Source organism: Malaclemys terrapin, chromosome 2 (assembly GCF_027887155.1).
Source record: "Malaclemys terrapin pileata isolate rMalTer1 chromosome 2, rMalTer1.hap1, whole genome shotgun sequence".
In the NCBI taxonomy this organism is placed as follows: Eukaryota; Metazoa; Chordata; order Testudines; family Emydidae; genus Malaclemys; species Malaclemys terrapin.
This window is the reverse complement of record NC_071506.1, coordinates 108,482,635-108,506,376: the sequence shown is the minus strand read 5'-3', so window position 1 is coordinate 108,506,376 and position 23,742 is coordinate 108,482,635. Positions and strand designations below refer to the sequence as shown.

Genomic DNA, 23,742 nt, shown 5'->3' with positions numbered 1-23,742 from the left:
TCCCATTGAGTGCCTGGGGTCTTGCTGTACAGATCACACAAGCGGGGCCGGACAACGGAATTCGGCTAGCAGGCAGACATGGTAAGCTGTAGACTTTTGGCTGCTTAAAGCTTAATTTATAGCAGTGCCCTCCTTTCACGGTCCAAGCAATGCTCCTAGCGTTGGCCAGTTCCTGCTGCTGGCAATCCGGCCAGCATGAACTCTGCCCCTGTCCCACCCCCCTCGCGGCTGTCCCCGGGAAAGATCCCTGCATGCTGCCCCTGTCCCGCCTCCACCGCATGGCTGTAAACCGCTGGTTACAGTTATGTAAAGGAACAGGCAATCAGTCCCAATACTAACATTCCCCTAATTCAAAGCAGGTCACCATGAGTGATATCACTCTGATGAGGATTTCGGAGACCGAGAAAGACCGCATGCTGCGTGAATGCCAGCAAACACCAGGGCCGTATGCCGCCATGCTTTGCGAGGCAATGATCCCCGAGTACTTGCTGCTAACCTGGTGCGGAAAAGTTTCCTACCATGGAGGACTCAATAAGGCTGCTCTCCCCAGGAACCTGATGCAAAGGCTTTCATAATACCTCCAGGAGAGCTTCCTGGAGATGTCCCAGGAGGATTTCTGCTCTATCCCCGGACATATTGACAGAATTTTCCAGTAGCTGCACTGGCAAGGACTAAAAACTAAAGCGCCTAGGGCAAACTAATCATGAAAAAACTGACATGTTGACAAACTTTTCCAGTAGCTGCACTGGCAAGGACTAGAAACTAAAGCGCCTAGGGCAAACTAATAATGAAAAACCCATTGTTAAGATACCATTCCTATTCTGTTCAAAATAAATGTTTAAAACACTTACCTACTGATCCTTCCCCTGATTCACAGTCCGGGTTACTGCCTTGGGAGGGTTGGTAGGGGATCTCCGTGAGGGTGATGAAGAGATCCTGGCTGTCAGGGAAATCAGCGTTGAAAGCGCTGTCGACTGTCTTGTCCTCCTCATCTCCTTCCTCATCTTCCCCATCCGCGGACATCTCCAAGGAAGCGGCCGTCGACAATACCCCATCGTCAGAGTCCATGGACAGTGATGGGGTAGTGGTGGCGGCTGCACCTAGAATGGAATGCAGTGCCTCGTAGAAATGCTGGGGCTGGGATCCAGAGCGTCCGTTTGACTCTTTGGTCTTCTGGTACCCTTATCTCAGCTCCTTAATTTTCACGCGGCACTGCATTGCATCCCGGCTGTATCCTCTCTCCGTCATGGCTTTGGAGATCTTCTCGTAGATCTTCGCATTCCGTTTTTTCGATCACAGCTCCGAAAGCACGGACTCATCGCCCCACACAGCGATCAGATCCAAGACTTCCCGATCAGTCCATGCTGGGGCCCTCTTTCTATTCTGCGATTGCATGGTCACCTGTGCTGGAGAGCTCTGCATCGTTGCCAGTGCTGCTGAGCTCACCACGATGTCCAAACAGGAAATGAGATTCAAACTGGCCAGACAGGAAAAGGAATTCAAATTTTCCCGGGGCTTTTCCTGTGTGGCTGGTGGCTGGTCAGAGCATCCGAGCTCGGACTGCTGTCCAGAGCGTCAACAGAGTGGTGCACTGTGGGATAGCTCCTGGAGCTATTAGCGTTGAATTCCATCCACACCTACCCTAATTCGACATGGCCATGTCTAATTTAGCGCTACTCCCCTCGTCAGGAAGGAGTACAGAAATCGATTTAAAGAAACCTCTATGTCAAAATAAATAGCTTAGTTGTGTGGACGGGTGCAGGGTTAATTTGAGTTAACGCTGCTAAATTCGACATAACCTCCTAGTGTAGACCAGGCCTTAGAGACGTATGGTTATGGAAATGTGAGCACATCTGACAAAGCTGGTGCAATTTAAGTAAACACACCATACTTCTTGAAAAGTACATACAGTGTAAAGAGAATAGACAATGACTTTAAAAAAATAGTCTACATCTCTTGCCTTTTCCACTTGTGAGGCAACCATTGCATATAGCAGCTCAGATACATCTCTGGCATAATGCCTCTGATTTACATCAAGGAAGAATTTAATGTAGACTCTCTCTTGGGGTTAGAGCATTTCTGGAATACTGTAACTGTTCAGAAAACAGCTGATAGTCTTTATTGTTCAGTGAAGCAGTTTATTGAACAGTTATGCCCCGTACTCTAGTCCACTCAGCTTTCAATGATACTGTTATGAGCTGGGTGAAACTTTGTAATGGGATTGATTTAAGATTGGCAGGTGTGAACATATTCTTCAATTAACATAACTCTAAGTATAAGCCCCACCTAAAACAAAAGGGTATGTGAACTCACACAGGAGTTTTTGGCTGAGTATTGTTTTCAGTAGGTGTGTATGTGTGTGGGAAGAGATCTCACAGAAACTGAGGTCAGACAAGAACAGACGAAGTGAGAGAGACAGCCGGAAGGAACAGCTAAAAGCAGGTGGCTGACTCTGGAAGAAACCTGGGGAGAGGGTTTTTTTGAGTCAGGGGTTCAAGCTGAAAAGAGTGTTTTTGGTGCTGTGAGCAAAATAAACTGTTTCCTGCTACTTTATTCCTTCTGTGTTCAGTGAATACATTCTTTGTAAATAAACAAAATTGCATCAAAGAATTACCTGACTACCACCAATTTGTACTCCCAACTGGAACACCACCTACAGGTCCCCAAACTTTGACTAGGCCTCCAGTAAAAAGGGACAACAATACATTTCATATTGACATGGGTATCCTATTTTAAATGGGTTAAAGCATTGTGTAAGAAAAAGGCAAGAAAGAATGGATCACAGTGCTTACAGATTTGTTAAATATAAATATGTCTTGTAAAATCAGTTTTCAAATACATTGTTTGGGTGAATGACATTGAATTGGTGACATCAGGTCTTCTGAATTTCTTCAGAGAGCTATATTTAAAATTTTTATTGACCAAAACATGGGGCACCTTCTTTTTCTTCCATCGACTTTTTTTCATTCCAGATATGTGTAGCTGTTGGTTAATTTATTTGTGTTGAATTTGAATTTTTGGCATGTGCTTAGTAGACTTGGGGGCAGTCTACTTATTGATTATAATGTGAATTTTAATCTTTTGTAAAGGCACTTTGATGGTCCTCTGTTATTGTTAACTAAAATAATAAAATAAGCCTACAAAACTTTCAGTGTTTCCAGTTTACCTCTGTGCCAATTAGAAGATTGTTTATGGATTGACTGCTCTGAGGAGGCCTGAATGTTGCATAGCAGGAATGTTGTAGGTCAGGATTGAAGTGTATCGTCAGGGCTGTCTGAGGAAAGCTTGCACAGTGTGGGTGTGGACACTGGATGAAATCCTGCTTCCTTTACTCACTTGCAGAGTCCCACTGCAGTGGGACTATGTGCTAGGTAAGGTAAGCTGGATTTGACATCATTATGAGCCAGATTCTCTAGTCCACCTCCAAGTTCACTTTGCGTCACTGGCCGGAAATCCTCACAGGAGAATTCCCCCATGTATTGGGAATCTTTGCCACAGCTGCCTCCTGCATCAGCTGCTGCTCTACCCCTGGTGTAAGGAGAGGCATGGGGTGGAGTAGGAGGGGGCAGTAGTAGAGCCAAGGTCTACCAAGCCTTATCTGCAAATGGCAGAGTAGCTCCCATTCTACTTGAGTGCCCACCTGGGCGAGGCAGCTGGGAACCAGGGAGCCACAACCAGCTCCCTGTGGCTGCAATTCTCTACTACATCCGAGCCCAGCTCAGACATAGAGGAGAATCGGGACTGGTGTGTTTACAGTTGCTAGTGCTACTTGTCTGTCACTTTGCCAAATTTTGACCATCTTTAAAATTAATAAATAATCTGTTAACTCCATGACCCACATTGAGTCTCATTAACCTCTTTTCTATTTCATGCATACGCAGTGCAAATCCAGCGTCACAGCCCCCTTAGAGCTAGTTGGAAATCTGACCCTGGAAAAGATGAACAACCATTTCTGTCTTGCAATCCCAAATCTAAAATATTCCCCCTCTTCTTTTCCCCGTCTAGTTCCTATTTCCAGCCACATATTTCACTATAGGTACCAAAAAAACTGGAAATTCTGCATGGTACTGAAGTGAATAACATTGTGCTTAATAGCATATGGTAAGAGTGTAATACTGTGAAGGTACAGCTGCAGTAGAAGTGTCTGTGTATCTGTGTAAACATATGTTGTAATTCTTTATATATTGGGTTAAGATCTAAAATGTAGAACTAAGTAACAGGTAGGTAGTTCTTGATCCACTATCACAGTTCCAGTGACTCACTGACACAGCAATTACAGAACGGCGTATTATAGATTCTGACTCAGAGGTGTTTTGTTCCAAAGGCTTCCAGCAATGGCTATAGTTCTAGCTCTACCGTTATGAGGAACTCATTGTTTATATATGGAGATATACCTATCTCATAGAACTGGAAGGGACTTTGAAAGGTCAAGTCCAGTCCCCTGCCTTTACTAGCAGGACCAAGTACTGTCCTTGACAAGTTTTTTTGTTTGTTTGTATGTTTTTTTGTGCCCCAGATCCCTAAATGGCCCCCTCAAGGACTGATCTTGCAACCCTGGGTTTAGCAGGCTCCAGGGCCGGCTCCAGGCACCAAGCTGGTGCTTGAGGCGGCAGATTGTTCGAGTCGGCATTCTGCCCAATCCTAGGGCGGCACGGCCGCTTTTTTTGTTTTTGTTTTGTTTGTTGTGCCGCTCCGGCCGCCCTGTAGGGGGCGGTGGCACGGAGGACAGGAGTGCCCTGCAGCAAGCCCGGCAGGGCAGTCCGCGTCCTTCCCTCCCAGACGACCGGAGCGGCGTAGAGCCTCCTGGCAGGCGGCGCACCGGTTGGGTCTGCGTGATAGCGCCCCGCTGAAGCCCTGGCCGCCCCCCTTCTCTATCTCTCCCCCCCCCGCTCCCCCCCCCCGCTAGCTGGGGCACATCCGCAGCTCAGGGAGTCCCCCTGCACCCTGGCTCCGGCCGCGCCGTTCTGGCCACCCTGGGTTTTTTTGTTTTTTTTTTTTTTGCTTGGGGCGGCCAAAAAGCCAGAGCCTGCCCTGGCAGGCTAATGCTCAAACCACTGAGCTATATTGTTATGGACGGCATGGTAGCATAAAGAGACTGAGCTAAGGATAATGGAATGAGGATTGGACTTAGTGAACCTTTAAAGGAGAGCTTTGCTTTGGATAAGCACCCAGAAGTCTGGATACATGAACCTTAGCCCATTGCTTGGGTCTGCAAAATTGGGCCCAAAATCTAAAAAAAAAGGCTCTTCTTATGGTATTTCAGGACGTCACTGTCAGACACAACCAGGAAGTATAGAGGAGTCTAGAAATTAAAAATAATTTATAAAATAACCTAGACTTTTTATATCTCCAAAAAGGTTTTGAATGGGCAGTTCCATTTTTCTGGAGAAAAATATATATTTTTTTCTCATTCACACATGCACACATGAATACTGGACCTGATTCTCCATTACCATAGTGATTTACACCTGTAATGCTGTCATTCTGATTTGCCAAAGTTTTACCACTGCTTTTCTCTGGTGAAAATAACTACACACATTGCAGGACAACAGAGAATCAGGCATCTAGTGCTGGGAACACTCTCTAATGTGTGCTGTGGCTAGTCCTGCACCCAGGGTTGTATAACAAATCAGTTCAGAACTCTGAATAGATTCCAGACCGTCTGACTCTCTGTCCTGCGCTTTCATCGCTGCACCCCATTTTTTCTGTTTAGGGAATGGTAAGAAGCTCTGAATAAAATCAGTACATTTACTTTCCACCATTTCACATTTCAGAATTTGAAATGCTCCATTTAAGTTAACGTGAGGATCATGCAACAGAATAGTCAAATGAAATTATCCCCAGTATTGTGCAGTATTTTTTAAATGTACCAGTCAGAAAACAAACACAGAAGAAGGTTTTTGATCAACATCTAGCAGTTCAGCCGACAAGGGTTTTCATCTAGATATACAATACACAACTCTAAAATGAATTAGGAACTACAGGTAGGTTAGAGGAAGCTCACTTAACCAAACCTCTTAGATAGCTTTACATTGGATTATTATGTAAACTTTTTTGCTACTGGCATTGCTTTTGGGGAGTTTCAGCTGTTTTCTTTCTGCAGGTTGACTGGACCAGAGTAAGATATTAATGAACGGATGGACTCTGCTGGTAAGATCGGCCATCACACCATGACAGCTGACATGTCAGAAGCTGGGGGATTGTCTCTGGAACCTCTAGTCACTTGCAAGCTATGTCTCTGTGAACATTCTCTTGATAAGATGACTACTCTTCAAGAATGCAGCTGCATCTTCTGTACAGTGGTAAGCAGAGGCAGCACCTTAACCAAGAAATAGAGTAATAGATTGTGGGGGTACAAGGGACCTATTATATTGTTATGGCAGGAGTCAGGCAATGATGTCATTTAAATCCATCCATGCCAATACAGGATAGTGTCCTGGAGTATTCTTGCTACTGCTTTGTCCAGTCTTGCTTAAAAGAATGTTGACATTAATGAGGCTTTCATCAGCTTGGAATTCTAACAAAGATACACTCATAGCCAATAAAATGCATATTGGTGGAATCATAAATTACAGTAGGCCACCTTCTCTTTTTATGGTTAGCTGAGCAAGTAAACAATTCATATTCAATCAGCATCTTTATTTTTCCTGAAGAAAAATATTAATACCACCATAGAGTTCTCTTTTTTTAAATGCTTCTTCCCCATAAATATTTTATAGATGGTGTAAAGAAAATAGGCCCCAAACTCTTCAGGTGCAGTCATATGTGAAGGTCCCAGGTAGCATTTTTTGTCAATTAAGTGTTGTTGTTTTAAAAATCTAATTTGTCAGTAAGGCTGATTGAGGTATAAGAACATAAAGTTAAGTGGTTAAGAGGTACAAGATTAAATGACTTGATAAAGGTCATACAGTGGCCCACCCAAAATTAGACCTCCGTATTCTACTGGCTTCTTTGCCACTAGGCTAAACAAGACCTTTTATACATGTATAAACTGTAGAGTATGCATAGAGACCATTGGACGGTATTTTTTTTAACAAATGTCTTTATTTATTTAAAATCAAAGATACAAATCTATTCAGAAGAATAACTAATTATGGGTAATTACGAAAGAAACACTTTACTAAAATAAAGATCTGTACTACTATATCATTTCACCTTATAAACCAGATTCTGATCTCTGTTTTGTTGTATGAATCCAGAATAACTCTAGTAATTTCAACTGAGCTAGTCTACATTTATGTCAGGGTAAATAAGATCAGCATCTAGCTGCATGTTTTATAATGGACAGTATTCAATGGACTGAAATAGAATCTGTGAATGTGGTTTTTAATTACCAAAAGTCCAACTGCACTGGGCTCATAAAGAACTATAGAAACTTCTAAAAATGACCATTGCTGTATCTCAAAATGTTACTGCAAATTCCAATGTCAGATGTTTCAAGAACTAGAAATGATTTCCACGTCCAGTTGGGAATGTGGGATTGCCCCTTCCCAGGGCTATAAAACTCCTGTGTCTAGTCCTGCAGGGATATGAGATACCAGATTTCAAAATGGAGTTTTCTCTTTTAGATGTAGAAAAGCTGCTAGTAGCCAAGTACCAACAAAGTCATCCTACAATGCTACACATAAAACCTATTTTGAAATTGTATTAGAATTCTAAACATTTTAGTGAGCCAGTTGGAGGAGTGGGTGACAATGACTATTCCCATTAAAAGGGTTTGAAGCCAGGCTGCCTTTGAACAATGACTAAAATTGCCCAATATAGCTTTTCTCTCTATAAAATATACCTCTTGAAAGGGTTAATAAAGAGCACCGTGTATACCAAGTTTGGCTATCTGGAAACAGCTGAAGCCTTACAGAAAATTATGGAAGAGTTTGTAGCCTAGTAGTGGTCTCGGAGATGGGTTTTTTCTCTGCTATCTGGTAAGGTCCATGTTGCACTGGTGGAAATGATGACAGCTGAAAGCAATTACTGTTGGGGAGGATGCAGGCTTTGTGGGGAATCTAATAAGCAGTGGTGCAAGTAGAAATCATTTCTTGCCGGTATTGCACTCATGGGAGGGACACAAGGGGGGGAGCATGTGACCTCCCCATGTGATGCTCCATGTGACTCCTCCCCGCCCTCAGCCCAGGGTCCCCACGCTCTCCCTGTCCCCTCCGACACCCCCCCTTTCTATTTACAAATATCAACATGCTTAACTTCTCACTTTCCCCCCACATATGTAGTATTCAGTCTGTTTATATGGAATATGGGAGTTGGGTGAGGAGCCATTTCAGCATATGTATGACTTATTAAAAGACAAATTTTAAGTAGAACTGTATCTTAAACTGCTCTATGGTATTGTACCCAAACATTGCATTTCAATGGGGGATTCAACTTCCTTTATAGGAACAGACTTCTGAAACTCTTACCAGTCCACAAAAGTGGTCCATAGTCATGCAAATAGTCCCATTGTCTTCAATGGGATTGATCAAATGATTAAGGGTTTACAGGATTAGGTTCCAAGTTTGTAAATTGTTCTGGATGAAACTGACAATGCCTGAGCTGTCATATTAGAAGGAGCTTCATTTGAATAAAGGTGGGCAGATGTGTGATAAGTCATAGCTCTGTTGCTAAGATGAGGAACATATTTTCAGCAAAGTTCTTGGCATATTCCTGAGGCAGCTGGTTTAAGGCCATCAGTGTCCGGCATTATAATCTTCATTTATAGTTCTCTCACCCACAAAGATGGAAAATGAGGCACTTGTTTTCTTTGTTTTGCTGCTCCAGTTAACAAAATGCATGTTAGACTAGATTGGGTGCAAAGAAGAATTCTGTGTACACTGGGGACAATACCTGATTCTTGTAAGGCTGCAGAACAGGGCTGACATCAGAATCCAAACATCCTCTGGTCAGTGCAAACAGAGGCATTCTTCTAATGATTTGGACTTGATGTGATGCAGTATGGATGTCATGGACAATTCAGACCAATGAGGAGAAACAGAATAAAAAACATGGTTTAAACACCTTCCGCCCCCCCACCTCTTCCCTCTTGAGGACTCCTGACCAACATAACAGCACAATACATATGCTAACAAACTTAAACAAAGCCTTTGTTAAAGCCTTTGTTTAAGTTTGTTAGCATATGTATTGTGCTGTTAAAACCATTTAAAGAATGAATGCCCTCCCTAGCAGCGTTCTGCTCCTTTAAGGAGCAGATTGCAGTCCCTCCCCCGCTACAGAGGATGGGGGGGGACTAGCCCCGAGTCTTTCCAATACCCTGTACCCACTAAAAATCTCTTGCCGGTAATGCGTACTGGTGGGTACCACTGTACTTGCACTCCTGCTAATAAGAATGTCAGAATATCAATGCCAAATCCTGCTCCAATCCCCTCTTCAACTTTTTTTCCAAATACTCTGATTTTCGGTATTATATGAATGAGTTTAACTGCAAATGACATGCCTGCTAAAGTCACCAACCAGCTATTAATTTCAAGTTGTATGCTACTCACCAGAACAAGGTTTGAGCTGTCTAATATCATGCACAATAACAGACCAATCTTGCAAAAACAAAAGATAATTTCACATCCTAGCTTCTGGGTGTTGGCACATGTTTATGCAGCAATGGTATGACTCATCGTTCATGTGATCTTACGTTTTTGAGAAGTGTGTGAATTAACTAAAATGGAAAATGAGAGAAACAACTGCTACTATAACAATCCATGTGTCATCACACACACACTGGTACAATAGTTCTGTGTAAAGGAGAATAAGATTTCCCCTTCTAAGGTCTGGGTGACTTTAATAGACAATGCCATGCAAGTGAGAGTACATTTAACCTCTCATCTATTTTGAACTATGGTGAGAAGAATCTTCTACTTTGGGTTTCATTTCAAAGGGTGTCGTGAGAGCCCAGCTTGAGATGGGCCCTGAAGCCATTCTATCCTGTTGTCTTTCCCCGATCTCAGTTTCCTCCACTATACTGCTGCTGTGTGCCACTGAGCGTGTGCGAATTATTGCAGAGACAAAGGGGCTAGTCATTTTCCCAGGACTCAGCCCACAGACATGGAGACATCTTGATTTATGAAACACTCTGTGCATCTGTTGCTTGATCTGCAGGTGTTTGAGAGAGGAGAATTTTCAGCTGTAGCTAGTGCATCCCGGGCAGCACTGAGCAGCACAATGGAGGAAACGGATGTGAAAAGACAGCATTGTGTGTGTGTGTGTGTGTGTGAGAGAGAGAGAGAGAGAGAGAGAGAGAGACAACTTAAAAACAGGCGAGAGACAACCAAAAGGTGGAGGTGGAGAATGAAGAGGAGGAAAGAGACAACACAGGGCGAGGGAAGATTTCTACCTGGATCAGTGTTGACCTTCAGTCACACTCTCTCTTTTCCACACATTGTTTCTCTTTCACACAAGAAAATAATGGCCCATCTCCAAAATCCACACACCTGTGCCCCAGTGAGATAATAGGTTTCAGTTCATAGCAGTAGTTAAGGGTCTGATTTCCTCTTGCACCAGTGTAAATCTGGAATAATTCCATTAAAGTTAATGGAGTTTACATGATGTAAAACCAGTGTAAGATGCCAATTAGATTAAAAAAATCCAAATATTAAAGGCCATCCTCTTTCCTCTTGCTAATTTCAAGAAAAGATTCATTCCTTCTCCCCACGCACCACTTTCTTATACTCCTCTCTTTAGGTATAGGCAGATCAAACATTCAGTCCCTGTGCCGCAATGCCCCAATGATTTTAAATAAAGCTCACCTCAGATTGTTTTCCATGTCTAACCACCAACTGTCATGTTGTGGCATTTGGGTTTCTTTCCAAGCTTGAAATGCCTCTGAATAGCTAGTACATAAAAAACGTGATAAAATTGGCATATATAAAATAATACTGAGCACATGTTCAAAGCACTTTATATGTTCAAAGAACTTCGCATAACACCCCTTTGAAGTAGGTATTATCCATTTTATAGATGGTGAAACTGAGACAGAGACATAAGTAAATTGCCCAATACCCAGCAGTAAATCAGTAGAGGAGCCAGGCCTAATAGAACAAAGGTGTCTGGACTCAGTCCTTAGTCCAGAAAACACTGGGACCAGCTCTAATATGACATGTCACTTTGTTCATGACCTCAGGTATATTCACTCTCTGGCGCTTAATGATAGCGATCCCACCACATTTGGGGTACCAGAAGCCAAAATGTATTTTTACAGTATGGCTCTCCAGACTTTGATAGCATAAACAAATCAATTTAAAATTGCATGTAAGAATGGTGGTTACTATAAGCAGATCCAATGAAGGAACAAATCCCAATAACTGCATTTATCATGTTGGGTGTAAGAAAGAGCCACTACATGAAATACTTGTTGTTATGGAATGATGAGCTAGAAAGCAGCATATACTGCCCTGTGGTCACACTTGCCTGTTGACACTCAATTGCTTTCAACATTGGTGTGCCATTTGTGGCCAGATGGTCACCAAAAAAATTTACACAGCCACTGATTTTTCTGACCACAAGACCACAACGTGCTCATCAAACTATAAAAGGATTTTTCACTCTTTTTGCATGTGTCTTACTCCGTAAGAGTCTCTTATAGGGCCTCATACATTGTCCACTGGTGTCAATGGAAATGTTACCAGCAACTTGAATGAGCATTGCATCAGGCCCTTAAATGTTAAGCTACAGAGGTTGAAAATGAAATGGTGCTGATTTTTTAACCGCACTTGTTAAATCTATTTTGACAAATTCTTTAAATTGTGTATTTTATAATAGCTGACCATATATATACCAGGCACTTGAATAACATGATAAGCACATTCTAAAACCTTAGATAAATATACCTATTATTCCACACACTGCAAGTACTTTTGAATGTAAGTGTATATGCACTGGCACTGACCAGGCACATCTGGTGCCAGGCTGCAAATCCTTATTCACTGTAGTGAATATTCATAGGGCTCATCTGAGTAGACCCATTGACGTCAATTGCACTGCACATGGGTATGCATTGAACAACTGGGTTCTTTATGAATGGAAAGAATTAAAGAAATAAGCATTATATCCTACATGATAAAAATAGATAGTGAGTACAATGGAGCCTTGCTCCCTGATTAAAGCCTCTGCATGCTACCACAATACAAATAGTAAATAAATTGTAACTTGTGGAGCTGGTTGGGAAGTTACTCCCCCCCCCCTTTTTTTGTTTTGTTTTTGTTGAAAACTTTCTTTGACTTTTTTTGGTTTTAATCAAAAGACTAAAAACTAAAATAATAATAATAATAATTAAAAAAACAGTTTTTGGCATATAAACATTGAAACATTTTAGTTTAAAATGAAAAATGTCAGTTTTGTGGGTTTTTGATGAAAAATTGATATTTTTTTCACGAAAATGTAAGTTTAGTTGAAAAATCATTTTCAGTCTAAATTGTTCTGGCAGAGCATGTTCAGTGAGTTTTCCTATTTTTTTTGCATTTCCACTACCTTACTGTAATGTTAAGCACTGATCATACCGTGATCCCAATCACAATCTTTTAAATGATATAATAATTGCAGTGAAATTTTGTAAAATTACATAATCCAAACTCACTACCCAATGTTAACTAGACACAGGGGTCAACAGTACTGCCTATAGGACATGATATTGAAAAGGCTGTACTGATTTCCTTCCACCCTCATCCTTTAACTGATGTCTCCTTTATTTTCCTTAATCCAAAACTAGATATTAAAATTTGTCACGTCAGGTTTGTGGTTTCCTTTCCTGTTTTCTATCAAAAGCAATAAAGGTTACAATTAGTGAGCTGGAAAGCTTTGTACAAATTGGAGTTGAGAAAGTTAATAAAACACATTGAATGTGCTTGATGTACTTGAAAAAGCAATATGCAGTAATGACTGGGACCAGTCTTTTGTCTGTGGCAAGGAGAAGATTATTTGAAAGTGGCCTTGAATAGAAATATGGATTCGTAGTGAGAGGAGTACAAGTGCCCTTGTCGTGTCATTGCCTAGCAACATGAGATTTAAATACATTGCCTGAACTAATTTAAAAATCTAGAGGTAAAAATGTGCAACTGTGCTAATGCCCTATATAGATTAAAGCCCACACTAAAAACCTTTATCTCTGGAAATATTTTGTTTAATCCTGAAGCTAGAACAGTTCCTATGGGAAGTGCTGTACTTATTCATAGTTACTGTATAAGCACCTATTTCCAGAGGTAGATTGAGAATGTTATCATAACAACTCCCTCTGGGCTGAAATTTGCATGAAATGTTTTACTGCAAATGAAATTTTGTATGTTGTTAGTCCAGGTTATATGACAGATCTTTCCAGTGCATCTCTTAACAGTTTCTTCGTTTCTGAAAATAAATGTCATATTGTCTCCACTTGAGCTGTATGTATATAATGAGTATGTATCTCCCTATGTATCTATATGCTCCCTCTCTCTCCTTATATTTATGTATATATATAAGAGAATATAGTGGAGTGTTTATATTAGACATATATACCATAATATAATCTCTCTCTCTCTCTGTCTGTATATATGTACATAAAACAACATATTTAATCAAAGCACTCTTATAAACTTTAACTAATTAAGCCTCACAACATCCTGGGAGGTAGGTAAGTATTTATTATCCCCATTTTATAGATAAGAAATCTGAGGGAATGAGAGGCTGAAATGCACTTATGGGCAGAAGAGTGGATCTGCAAAAATGGCACACCTTGCTCAACAGATTTGCTTGGTCTTTGTGTGTCTTTTGAGCCATAGCTGTTGCTTTAATGAGAAAATATTTTGTCCCCTTCTTTTTTGGGAAAGATTTTTCCAAAGCACTAAGCATTGGCCTAACTCTGTTTCCACTGAACTTAATGGAAGTGCCTCTGACTTTAGTGGGAGCAGTTAGGTTAGCAGCAAACTCTTTCAATAATCCCCCTCTTAAAATGTATCTTACTGCTGTCACCACTGCAAAATTATGGGAGAGGGAACTAGACTTTATTCTAGCTCATCTATCATGAACATACATCTCTAAATTCCATTTTCTGATGATAATATGCAAGCCAGGAAGAACACAACTTGACCAGGGTGAATTTGCAGGTCTGGCAGTTCACATTTTTTCATTAAATTGTCTCTTGGTGAGAAACAATGCTATTCTTAGGAAGTTACTTTCAGAATAGAGGGTAAACATGTTTTGTGACTTGCTAATGTCACACACAGGGAGAAAGTGGCAGAGCCATGAATACAACCCAGAACTCTTGACTACCTGTCATGTGAACATGTCTAACCACTGCTTCCTGTGTTTCTGCAATGATTCTATCTTTAAAGAACTGTATTTATTTGTACACGTGCGCTCTCTCTCTCTCTCTCTCTCTCTTTCTCTCTGTAAGATGCCTTAAAGGGTTCTAATTTTCAAAAGGGGTTGGATGTCCACTGCCCACGTCTGAAAATCTTGGCCATAGTTTCCATACACAGGAAATTGTATGTTTAATGTATATGTATCAATAGATTTTCATAACTGTGGTGTTTGTCTAAGCAAAAAGTACAAATTTTCAACGCTTTTGTCAACTTTTGATGTGTTTCTGGGGTGTGGAAATGTTTGTATGATGCTGCAAATGCAAATACGTATTTTACTGTATAAATTTATAATTCTCTTTGCCCTGTCTTCACCACAATCGTGGCTTGCATCAGTGCTTCATTTTCAGCTACTTTATAATTAAACTAAATTAGCGGTTGATTTTTTAAATAAATAATAATAAAAGCTTAAAGCAGTTCTGCTGTGCTAAAAGTTACAGTACATTTTAAAAAATTTCTTTACTGCTAATTTTGGGAAGAGGAGAAGTGAGGTTCTATTCCTGGTTCCCAGACAGACTGATGTGTGATCTCTAGGCAAGTCACTTAAGGCTTTGTACTGGAATGTGCTGGGTGCCACCTGAGTAGCACTCAGCACCTTCAACTCCCCATAGCAATTGACTGGATCGGGCCCATGGTCCCTCAGCCTCAGTTCTGTGATCTGTAAAAGATTTAATGTTTGTAAAAGTTATGTCACAGGGCTATTATTTGTAAAGTACTTTTGAGATCCTCAGCTATTGGCTCTGGATCCAAAGCCTGTTGAACTCAGTCTGTGAAACTACAACATAAGACACACTAGCCTTGGTTGACCTAATCTGGATTTGAACCAGCAAACTAGAGGAGAAAGATTTCATATCATGTTATCAAGCTTTTGAACTATGTAGTCCCTTGAAGGTGTATCCCTAAAGATATATTGTGTACAGAAATGAAATACAAAGTCTATACATGTATAGAACTGTTGCCCAGCTATATAAGAGCTGCACGCACATTCTTCCACAGGAAAATAATTGTTAGTGCTGAGGTCAACTGGCCCTAGCAGTCTAAATTAAGAAAAAGCCGTTGGGCTTCCATGAGTCCTGCAGTAACTTCTCAGCCTTTGTCCTCTCTCCTTTATGGGGTGGCCTGAACTGACCCTAGAATCTGAGTCTACCGTATCTTGCTGTCAAAGTAAATTACTAAACATAGTCACCCATCCCAGAAGGGACAGGGGCTGGGGTTACAGTCAAAGAAAAGGATTGTTTTCCAACACTAACTGAGAGACACACTGAGGAGAGTTCAACTCCTACCCTGAAAGGGGAGAGATGAAAATCTACACTCCCCAAAGCATAGGTAGGCTCTGAACAATGGGAGCAGGATGCAGGGACCATGTGCTGGGCCCACGGGCACCATCATCTTCCTTTCCCCAGGAGTGCTCAACCCCTGCTCAACCCCAGGCCCCACCCCCACTCCACCTCTTCCCCCAATGCCCTACCCTGCCCTGCCTCTTCCTGCCCAGTTCCGGCCCCTCCCCCGAGCATGCCCCATCCCTGTTCCTCTCCTTCCCCCCAGCACCTCCTGCACGCTGTGGAACAGCTAATCCACGGCAGGTGGGAGGCGCTGGGAGGGGGAGGAGTGGATCGGTGGGGCCATCGGCAGGTGGGAGGTGTTGGGGGAGAGGTGGGGAGCTGGCTGCAGGTGAATGCTAAGCACCCACTAATTTTTTTCCGTGGGTGCTCCAGGCCTGGAGCACCCACGGAGTTGGCACCTATTGCTGGGCCGTCCTATCCTCATGAGCTATGCAGCCTTCCTCCACCTCACTGCATGTGGATTTTTGGGGGCAGACTTTGAAGTAGAGAGTTTCCTGTTGGGGTCAATGATGACTGTGTTACTTCCTCTGTTTCCATCTTCTTTTCTATGCAGATGGGAGGTGTCTTTTGTAGCTAGGCCATTAAACCCACTTTATGTTTCAATTACTGACTCTTTATGGTGTTGTTTCTAGGTGCCTTTTGGCAAGGAGCATTGACTATATTATTTGAATGAATAAAGGGACAGTGTCTGGTTAAGTCTAATTAAATTCCTCGTGTTACTAATAACACTTTAAGTTATTAAAATTGTTAGAAGTGTTATATTGCTTATTTACTTTTTGCCCTTTGCTCACCTTGGAGTGTGAAAATAGACTAGCCAGTTCTATTCTTATATCTACTAGTATCACTTTCTAGCTCTCATGCAGGGGACTGTTTAAATTTAAACAAATAAAAGTTGATTGAAATTTAAAACAAAAGTCATAAACATATGGGGCTGGATTGAAACCCGGGAGCAGGGCAGGAACCAGAGTGTGTCTCCCAGGGTCACATCTAGTCCCTTCTTCCCCCTTGATCGGGGGGCAACCTATTGCTGGCACAGATTACTTCATCCTCTGTACCTGCTCAGTTGTGCTTACCAGCGCATTGGGGAGGGGGAGAGCTAAGACTCCCACCTGATGGGCGGGGCAGTAACAGTCCAGTGGCGGCCTAACCTTCAGGCTCTGGAAATGCAGGTAGTGCATGCAGGGACTTAAAGGGGTTCCTTATTACACTCCTGCAGGGGCATGTAGCAGGGCTTATAATTTGACCTGTTGCTATTAAAATTAGGCTTTTGAAACTCTTAAAAAATTAAATCCCTAAATTCTGGTAATAAATTACCTGATGATCTCCCTTTAAATACAAATTAAAAAAAAAAATTAAACATCTCATTGGAAATCAGATGTTATTTTAAATGCCATGCCATTTGGTGGAAGATATATTCATTTTCATTTAAAATAAACTGTTTAAGTGACTACAAGGATTTGGCAAGTGTACATTTTGCTGGCATGCAGGGTAGAGTTGAAATTGCATCATTTTGAAGTATACATTGTTACATCACTTTTACCTGGAACATTGGTCAATGTTTTTTTACAGGACATTTTGGGTTCGCTACTTCCTGTGTATTTTGGAATTCGAAAACTCCGTTACACCAGTTTCATACAGGTTTAAATTCTTTGACTTCAGAGCAGTTGCACTGGCATAAAACTAGTGTAACGGACTGGAGAATAGGGCCCTTAAAATCCAAATTGGATATGTCATAATGGGGACAAAACAGTCATGATCTGCTCTTCCTCATCCCAAGAAAAAATACCACACAATTATTTTTGTGCAGCGAAGTGATGTGGACACATGCAGGAGGGCCTCTCTGTTGGAAACGGACTTTGTACACTTGCTCAATAGGCCGGTAGTTGAAGGCAATTTATGGAAATGACATAATCTATTTAGAGGAAAGTTGATAGCCTCACTATTTCCAGATCTGTGCTCTGCTAGCCAATCTATAAACTGCCTTCATTGCAGATTGCTGAGAAAGCAACTCTCCTGCTTGAAAATGAGGCTCTATAATGGTGGCCACTAGGTGAGAGACTGAATTAAGAATACATGAAAGGAAAATAGAAGAGCAAAAACCTGTTTTAATTAGAGTGAAATATAGCCTGTTCTTTTCCAAGTCTAGGCTTAATATAGAGAAAATGTATTAGCACAGAAGGACTTGATTTGCTGACTTGAGTAAACTCAATATGTGATGGATGAAGTCATACATAATTAATTGTTCTTTGCTGCATTCTTCCCAAAGTAATGGTTCTTAGCATTCACATGTATGATAATTTATGTTTTCTCTATACTAGTGCTCTAGGACAGCCAATTAAGGAAGCAGAGGTGGCACCTGTGTAGTGCAGTGTTAACATCTATGTGTTACTATCATGTGGGTTGCAACTTTCCATCATTTTTTTTCTTTTCTCCTTTCTAGTGCCTAAAGCAGTATATGCAGCTGGCAATTCGAGAAGGCTGTGGTTCTCCCATCACTTGTCCAGACATGGTGTGCTTGAACCATGGGACCCTACAAGAAGCAGAGGTAGTGACACTTGTCTTCTCTCCTCTTTTTATTTCCACCTTAATTTACATAATAAATACAATATTATTCGGTTTCCTCCTCTTAATTACCTTTCATGAGTCTGTGACAGGAAGCCTGCCTGATCGTAGGAACTAGAGACAAATAGATGTTTTTCTTTTCTTTTCTGTCTTGAGGAAATGCTTACTTGGGATCCAGACAATTTCTGAATTACCCATGCAGGTGATTTAACCAAAATATCCTGCATCCAGGAACCACTAAACATTCACTAGCAATGACTGTTGGAACGGCTTTGATATGGATACCTACTGTGGGTGAAATCCTGTTTCCACTGAAGCAAATGGCAAATCTCCTACTGGTTTAAGTGGGGTAAGGATTTAACCCAGTGTGTTTATATTGGGGTGAAGCAGGAAAAATGAGGACACTTTCTTGTGTGTCAATCTTTCTATAAATTGTGAGGGAAAGCTGGGTGGGAGTTGGATTTGACAAATGAGAAGAGTGAACAGAGAACTTTCCAAGAGATGAGACTTTGGGAGCCCTGAGGCTAAACAAGGAGGTTACACTAGTGTGTGCACACACATACACACGTGTGTGTATACACCCACAAATACATATAACACACATGCAGAGGAACATGCATATACACTTCTAAGGTTTGAGATAAAGAAACCGAGGTAGCATCCAATTCTCAGTTATATGATGTCTCCTTTATGCCATTCTCTCTGTGTAAAGTGGTCAGAAATGGCTACTGGTCAAGTGGCCTGCTTGGCTATTATAGAAATGATGTAAGGTTCCTAGACTAGCCCCACTCCCAATCCATGGCACAAGAGATGGGTCGGTAGTATGGCTGGAGTGTACTACACTGCAGTAATTCTCTGCTTCCCAGAGGCCATGGGAAACAGTGTCAGAAAGAGCAGCCCCAAGGCTGTTCTTGCTTACATGGCGAATACAGGGAATGCAAACGTGGCTAAAAGTTTTAAAACACCTTTGCTCACACCATCCCCATCCCTTCCCCAAGTGCAGGAATGGAATAAATGAGACCCAAGCCCTGAATTTTCTTCCCCTGAATTGCACAAAAGCAAATACTTATTTGTTATCCTGGGGGCATCCTACAGCCCTATATGCAAAATGGCATAGCTGTGCTCGCTGTAACCCAGCTCAAACATGGGCATTGCCAGCGGAATTCTGTCATGGATCCCCCAGTGAATGTGACCCGTGAGTGCCTTTGTTCAGAGTGTTTGCACTGTACAATAGCCAAGATAGTGAACCCTGCTTCCTAAGCTAAGCCATTTTGATATCTGTTTTAAATGTGGTTTATTTTGTAATGTAGACAAGGCATTAAAGTAAACTTCACTCCACCTGTGGTAAAATGTCATTCTCCAGTAAGCTGCTATTCTAGACCTCCTGGAATGCAGAAACTATAACTTAGTATGAGAATGGCAGTGGCACCCTCCCCCCACACCTATTTGGAGTGAGCAAAGGAAGCAGAAGAGAAGGCTTGGGACTATGGGGCAATATGAAGAAGACCCAACTCTTTGATGTTGCTTCCCTGATGAGGGAGGTGTGGAGAGCATAGGCGTGTGCAGCACATTTCATTAGGGTGTGCACCCAGGGAGCCCCACCCTAGCCCTGCCCCCGCCCTGCCCCCAGCCACTCCCTCCTACTTCCCGCACCCCTGACTGCCCCCCTCAGAACTCCCAATCGCCCCTGCTCCTTGTCCCCTGACTAGCCCCTCCTGGGACCCCTGCCCCTAACTGCCCCCCAGGACCCCACCCCCTATCTAAGCCTCCCTGCTCCTTGTCCCCTAACTGCCCTCCTAGGACCCTACCCCCTATCCAGGGCCAGCTCCAGGGTTTTTGCCGCCCCAAGCGGCAGAAAAAAAAAAAAAAAGCTGCGATCGGCGGCAGCTCCACCGCGCCGCTTTCTTCTTCGGCGGCAATTCGGCGGCCGGGCCTTCCCTCCGAGAGGGACTGAGGGACCTGCCGCCGAAGAGCCCGACGTGCCGCCCCTTCCCCTTGGCCGCTCCAAGCACCTGCTTGCTGAGCTGGTGCCTGGAGCTGGCCCTGCCCCTACCTGTCCCCTGACTGCCCCGACCCTTATCTACACCCCCACCCCCAGACAGGCCCCCGGGACTCCCATGCCTATCCAACCGCTCCCCACCCCCTGACAGGACCCCCAGAACTCCCGACCTATACAACCCCCCCGCTCCCTGCCTGCCCCAACCCCTCTCCACACCCCTGCCTCCTGACAGGCTCCCCCTGGAACTCCTGACTCATCCAACCTCCCCCCCCCCAGCTCCTTGTCCCCTGACCACCCCCTCCAGAGACCCCCCCCACCCTAACTGCCCCCCCAGGACCATTCTTGCTCCTTATCCCCTGACTGCCCTGACCCCTATCCAACCCCCGCCCCCTCCATGCCCCATCCAACCCCCCTGCTTCCTGACTGCCCCCTCCAGAGATCCTCCACCCCTAACCATCCCCCTGGGATCCCACCCCCTATCCAACCTACCCTGCTCCCTGTCCCCTGACTGCCCCCATCCTTTATCCAATCTTCCCCCCCCAAGCCCCGGACCCCTTACCATGAGGCTCCTAGCAGCATGTTTTGCTCCGCGCAGAGCCAGACACTCTGCCCCAGCCCTGTGGGTGGCAGGTTTGTAGAAATTTTGGTGGTGCCCAGAACCCGCCTCCCCAACTCCACCCCCCCACCTGCCTAAGGCTCTGGGAGGGAGTGTGGGTGGGGGGGAGGAGGTCTGGGGTGCAGGTCATGGGCTGGGGATTAGGGTGCAGAAGGGGTGCAGGGTGCAGGCTCTGGGATGGAGTTTGGGTGCTGGGTGCAGGCTCTGGGGGATGAGGGTTGGGGCTGAGGATGAGGGGTTCATGATGCAGGAGGGGGCTCAGGACTGGGGCAGAGGATTAGGGTGCGGGGGGATGAGGGGTTCATGATGCAGGGGGGGCTCAGGGCTGGGGCAAAGGATTAGGGTGCGGGGGGGGATGAGGGCTCTGGCTGGGGCTGGGGTTGAGGGGTTTGGGGTGTTGGAGAGGCTCAGGGCTAGGGCGGAAGGGCAGGGTAAGGGCAGCCTGCTCTGCCATTAGGGGTTGGGGGGCACTAGGACCCTGGGGAAGCAGACAGCAGTTGCTGCCGGGAGCCTCTCCACATAGGAATGTGTTACACTGGCAGCACAAGCAGGCATGGGAGAGGTGCGCGCCGCTTTCTTCCAGGCAAGGACGCGGCAGGGTGGGGGGGGAGAGCCGCGGGGGGTAGTGGTGGCAGGTGGGAGCTGGGGGAGAGACCCAGCTCCAGATATTGGTGGAGCAGGGCCCCCAGCCCTGAATATTCCTGGATCATGGCTCCAGGGGAGGGGAGAAGCCGGGGGAGGGGCCAGCGACTTGCTGCGCTGGGAGAGTGGAGCCATTTGCCCACCCCTGCATTAGGGTGTGCCTGGGCACACCCGGCACACCCTGTGCGCATGCCTATGGTGGAGAGGAGCCTGCACCCAGTAGATGAGAGAAAAGGAGCTGTGCTCATAGCTGAGGAGTGAAGAAAAGATGCAGGGGGTGTTGCTCTCCCATAACTCATCCTCACTCATCCTATAGGAAATGAGGATGAGCCAACCTAGTTCTGTGACTGTCCTCTCCTACTAGCAGACTGGAGATGGTATCCCAAGGCTGCTTTCCTCTCCTTTGAAAAGCCAGCATGTGCATATTGTAATAGGAGCATGTTGCAAGGCCCCAGTTCAGCAAAGCACTTAAGCACCTGGTAAAATCCCAATACAGGCTTAAATTAAGCATGTGCTTAAGTGCTTTGCTGAACTGGGGCCTGAGAACCACATCTGGGGTTCTTACAGCATATGGGCATATGATGGAGTTGTTCTTTACCTTCCACAATAGCTGGGAGCAGCCAATCAGCATCTTCCCTTCTCCTCCTTTCCTCTGCATGGAAATAGGTGGGAAACTAGTGGGCCTTCTCTCATCTTGGGAAGTAGGCAACCAGCCTTGAACAGAAAAGAATGTTTGCTTTAAAGTTGTATCAAAACACTTAACAAATGTTACAAAGAGTTTTATTCTATTAAGCTATGTTTGTGGAGCTGCAGAAATTCTAAAGACTTATTTCCCATTAGCTAATCAAGAGGCCACTCCAGGGCATGCATTAACGGCCATTAACGTATTCCTTGGGCGCTTTGTGCGGCTAAAGGCTGAGTGACTAAACAACCCAAGAAGTGCATTAATGATCCATGAATGAAAGAATGATCTGAAACTCCCTGTTGGCATTGCTACTAGAAAAATGAACCTTTTGCATTTTAAAAGTCTGTTAAAATGAAATGTTTTATGGGTTTCATTGAATATATCTTTCTGCTATGAAAAATAGTTCATAACAGATAGGAGAAAATAGTAAAACCATTCTCCTGTTTTCTTTAGTGATCTAAAAAGTTATTTTGTAAAATTTGTAGGTTATATGTGGAACCTTTTATTTCTGTTTTTCTTTCTCATCTACAGTGACTGCACCACTTAACTATTTTATATATTTTTTAAAGTTAATTTGGATAGTATAGAATGCTTTTATTCCAAACTGCATGCTATCATAGAATCATAGAATATCAGGGTTGGAAGGGACCTCAGGAGGTCATCTAGTCCAACCCCCTGCTCAAAGCAGGACCAATCCCCAATTAAATCATCCCAGCCAGGGCTTTGTCAAGCCTAACCTTAAAAACCTCTAAGGAAGGAGATTCTACCACCTCCCCAGGTAACCCATTCCAGTGCTTCACCACCCTCCTAGTGAAAAAGTTTTTCCTAATATCCAATCTAAACCTCCCCCATTACTCCTTGTTCTGTCATCAGGTACCACTGAGAACAGTCTAGATTCCTCCTCTTTGGAACCCCCTTTCAGGTAGTTGAAAGCAGCTATCAAATCCCCCCTCATTCTTCTCTTCTGCAGACTAAACAATCCCAGTTCCCTCAGCCTCTCCTCATAAATCATGTGCTCTAGCCCCCTAATAATTTTTGTTGCCCTCCGCTGGACTCTTTCCAATTTTTCTACATCCTTCTTGTAGTGTGGGGCCCAAAACGGGACACAGTACTCTAGATGAGGCCTCACCAATGTCGAATAGAGGGGAATGATCACATCCCTTGATCTGCTAGCAATGCCCCTACTTATACAACCCAAAATGCCGTTAGCCTTCTTGGCAACAAGGGCACACTGTTGATTCATATCCAGCTTCTCGTCCACTGTAACCCCTAAGTCCTTTTCTGTAGAACTGCTTCCTAGCCATTCGGTCCCTAGACTGTAACAGTGAATGGGATTCTTCCGTCCCAAGGACTCTGCACTTGTCCTTGTCGAACCTCATCAGATTTCTTTTGGCCCAATCCTCTAATTTGTCTAGGTCCCTCTGTATCCTATCCCTAGCCTCCAGCGTATGTACCACTCCTCCCAGTTTAGTGTCATGTGCAAACTTGCTGAGAGTGCAGTCCACGCCATCCTCCAGATCATTAATGAAGATATTGAACAAAACCGGCCCCAGGACTGACCCTTGGGG

At 43.8% G+C, this 23,742-nt stretch overlaps 1 protein-coding gene across 7 annotated transcripts in view; it reads left to right on the top strand.

The window, feature by feature from the left end:
- Positions 1-23,742, top strand: part of RNF144B (ring finger protein 144B) — a 132,135-nt gene that overhangs the window by 81,285 nt on the left and 27,108 nt on the right. For 5 of the 7 annotated variants that reach the window (XM_054019752.1, XM_054019753.1, XM_054019751.1 and 2 more), the window contains 2 exons: positions 6,104-6,302; positions 18,111-18,215. In XM_054019752.1, the coding sequence (XP_053875727.1) occupies positions 6,138-6,302; positions 18,111-18,215 (270 nt within the window). In that variant the 5' untranslated portion in view covers positions 6,104-6,137. The remainder of the gene's footprint in view (positions 1-6,103; positions 6,303-18,110; positions 18,216-23,742) is intronic. The other 2 variants (XM_054019755.1, XM_054019756.1) reach the window with 1 other exon arrangement.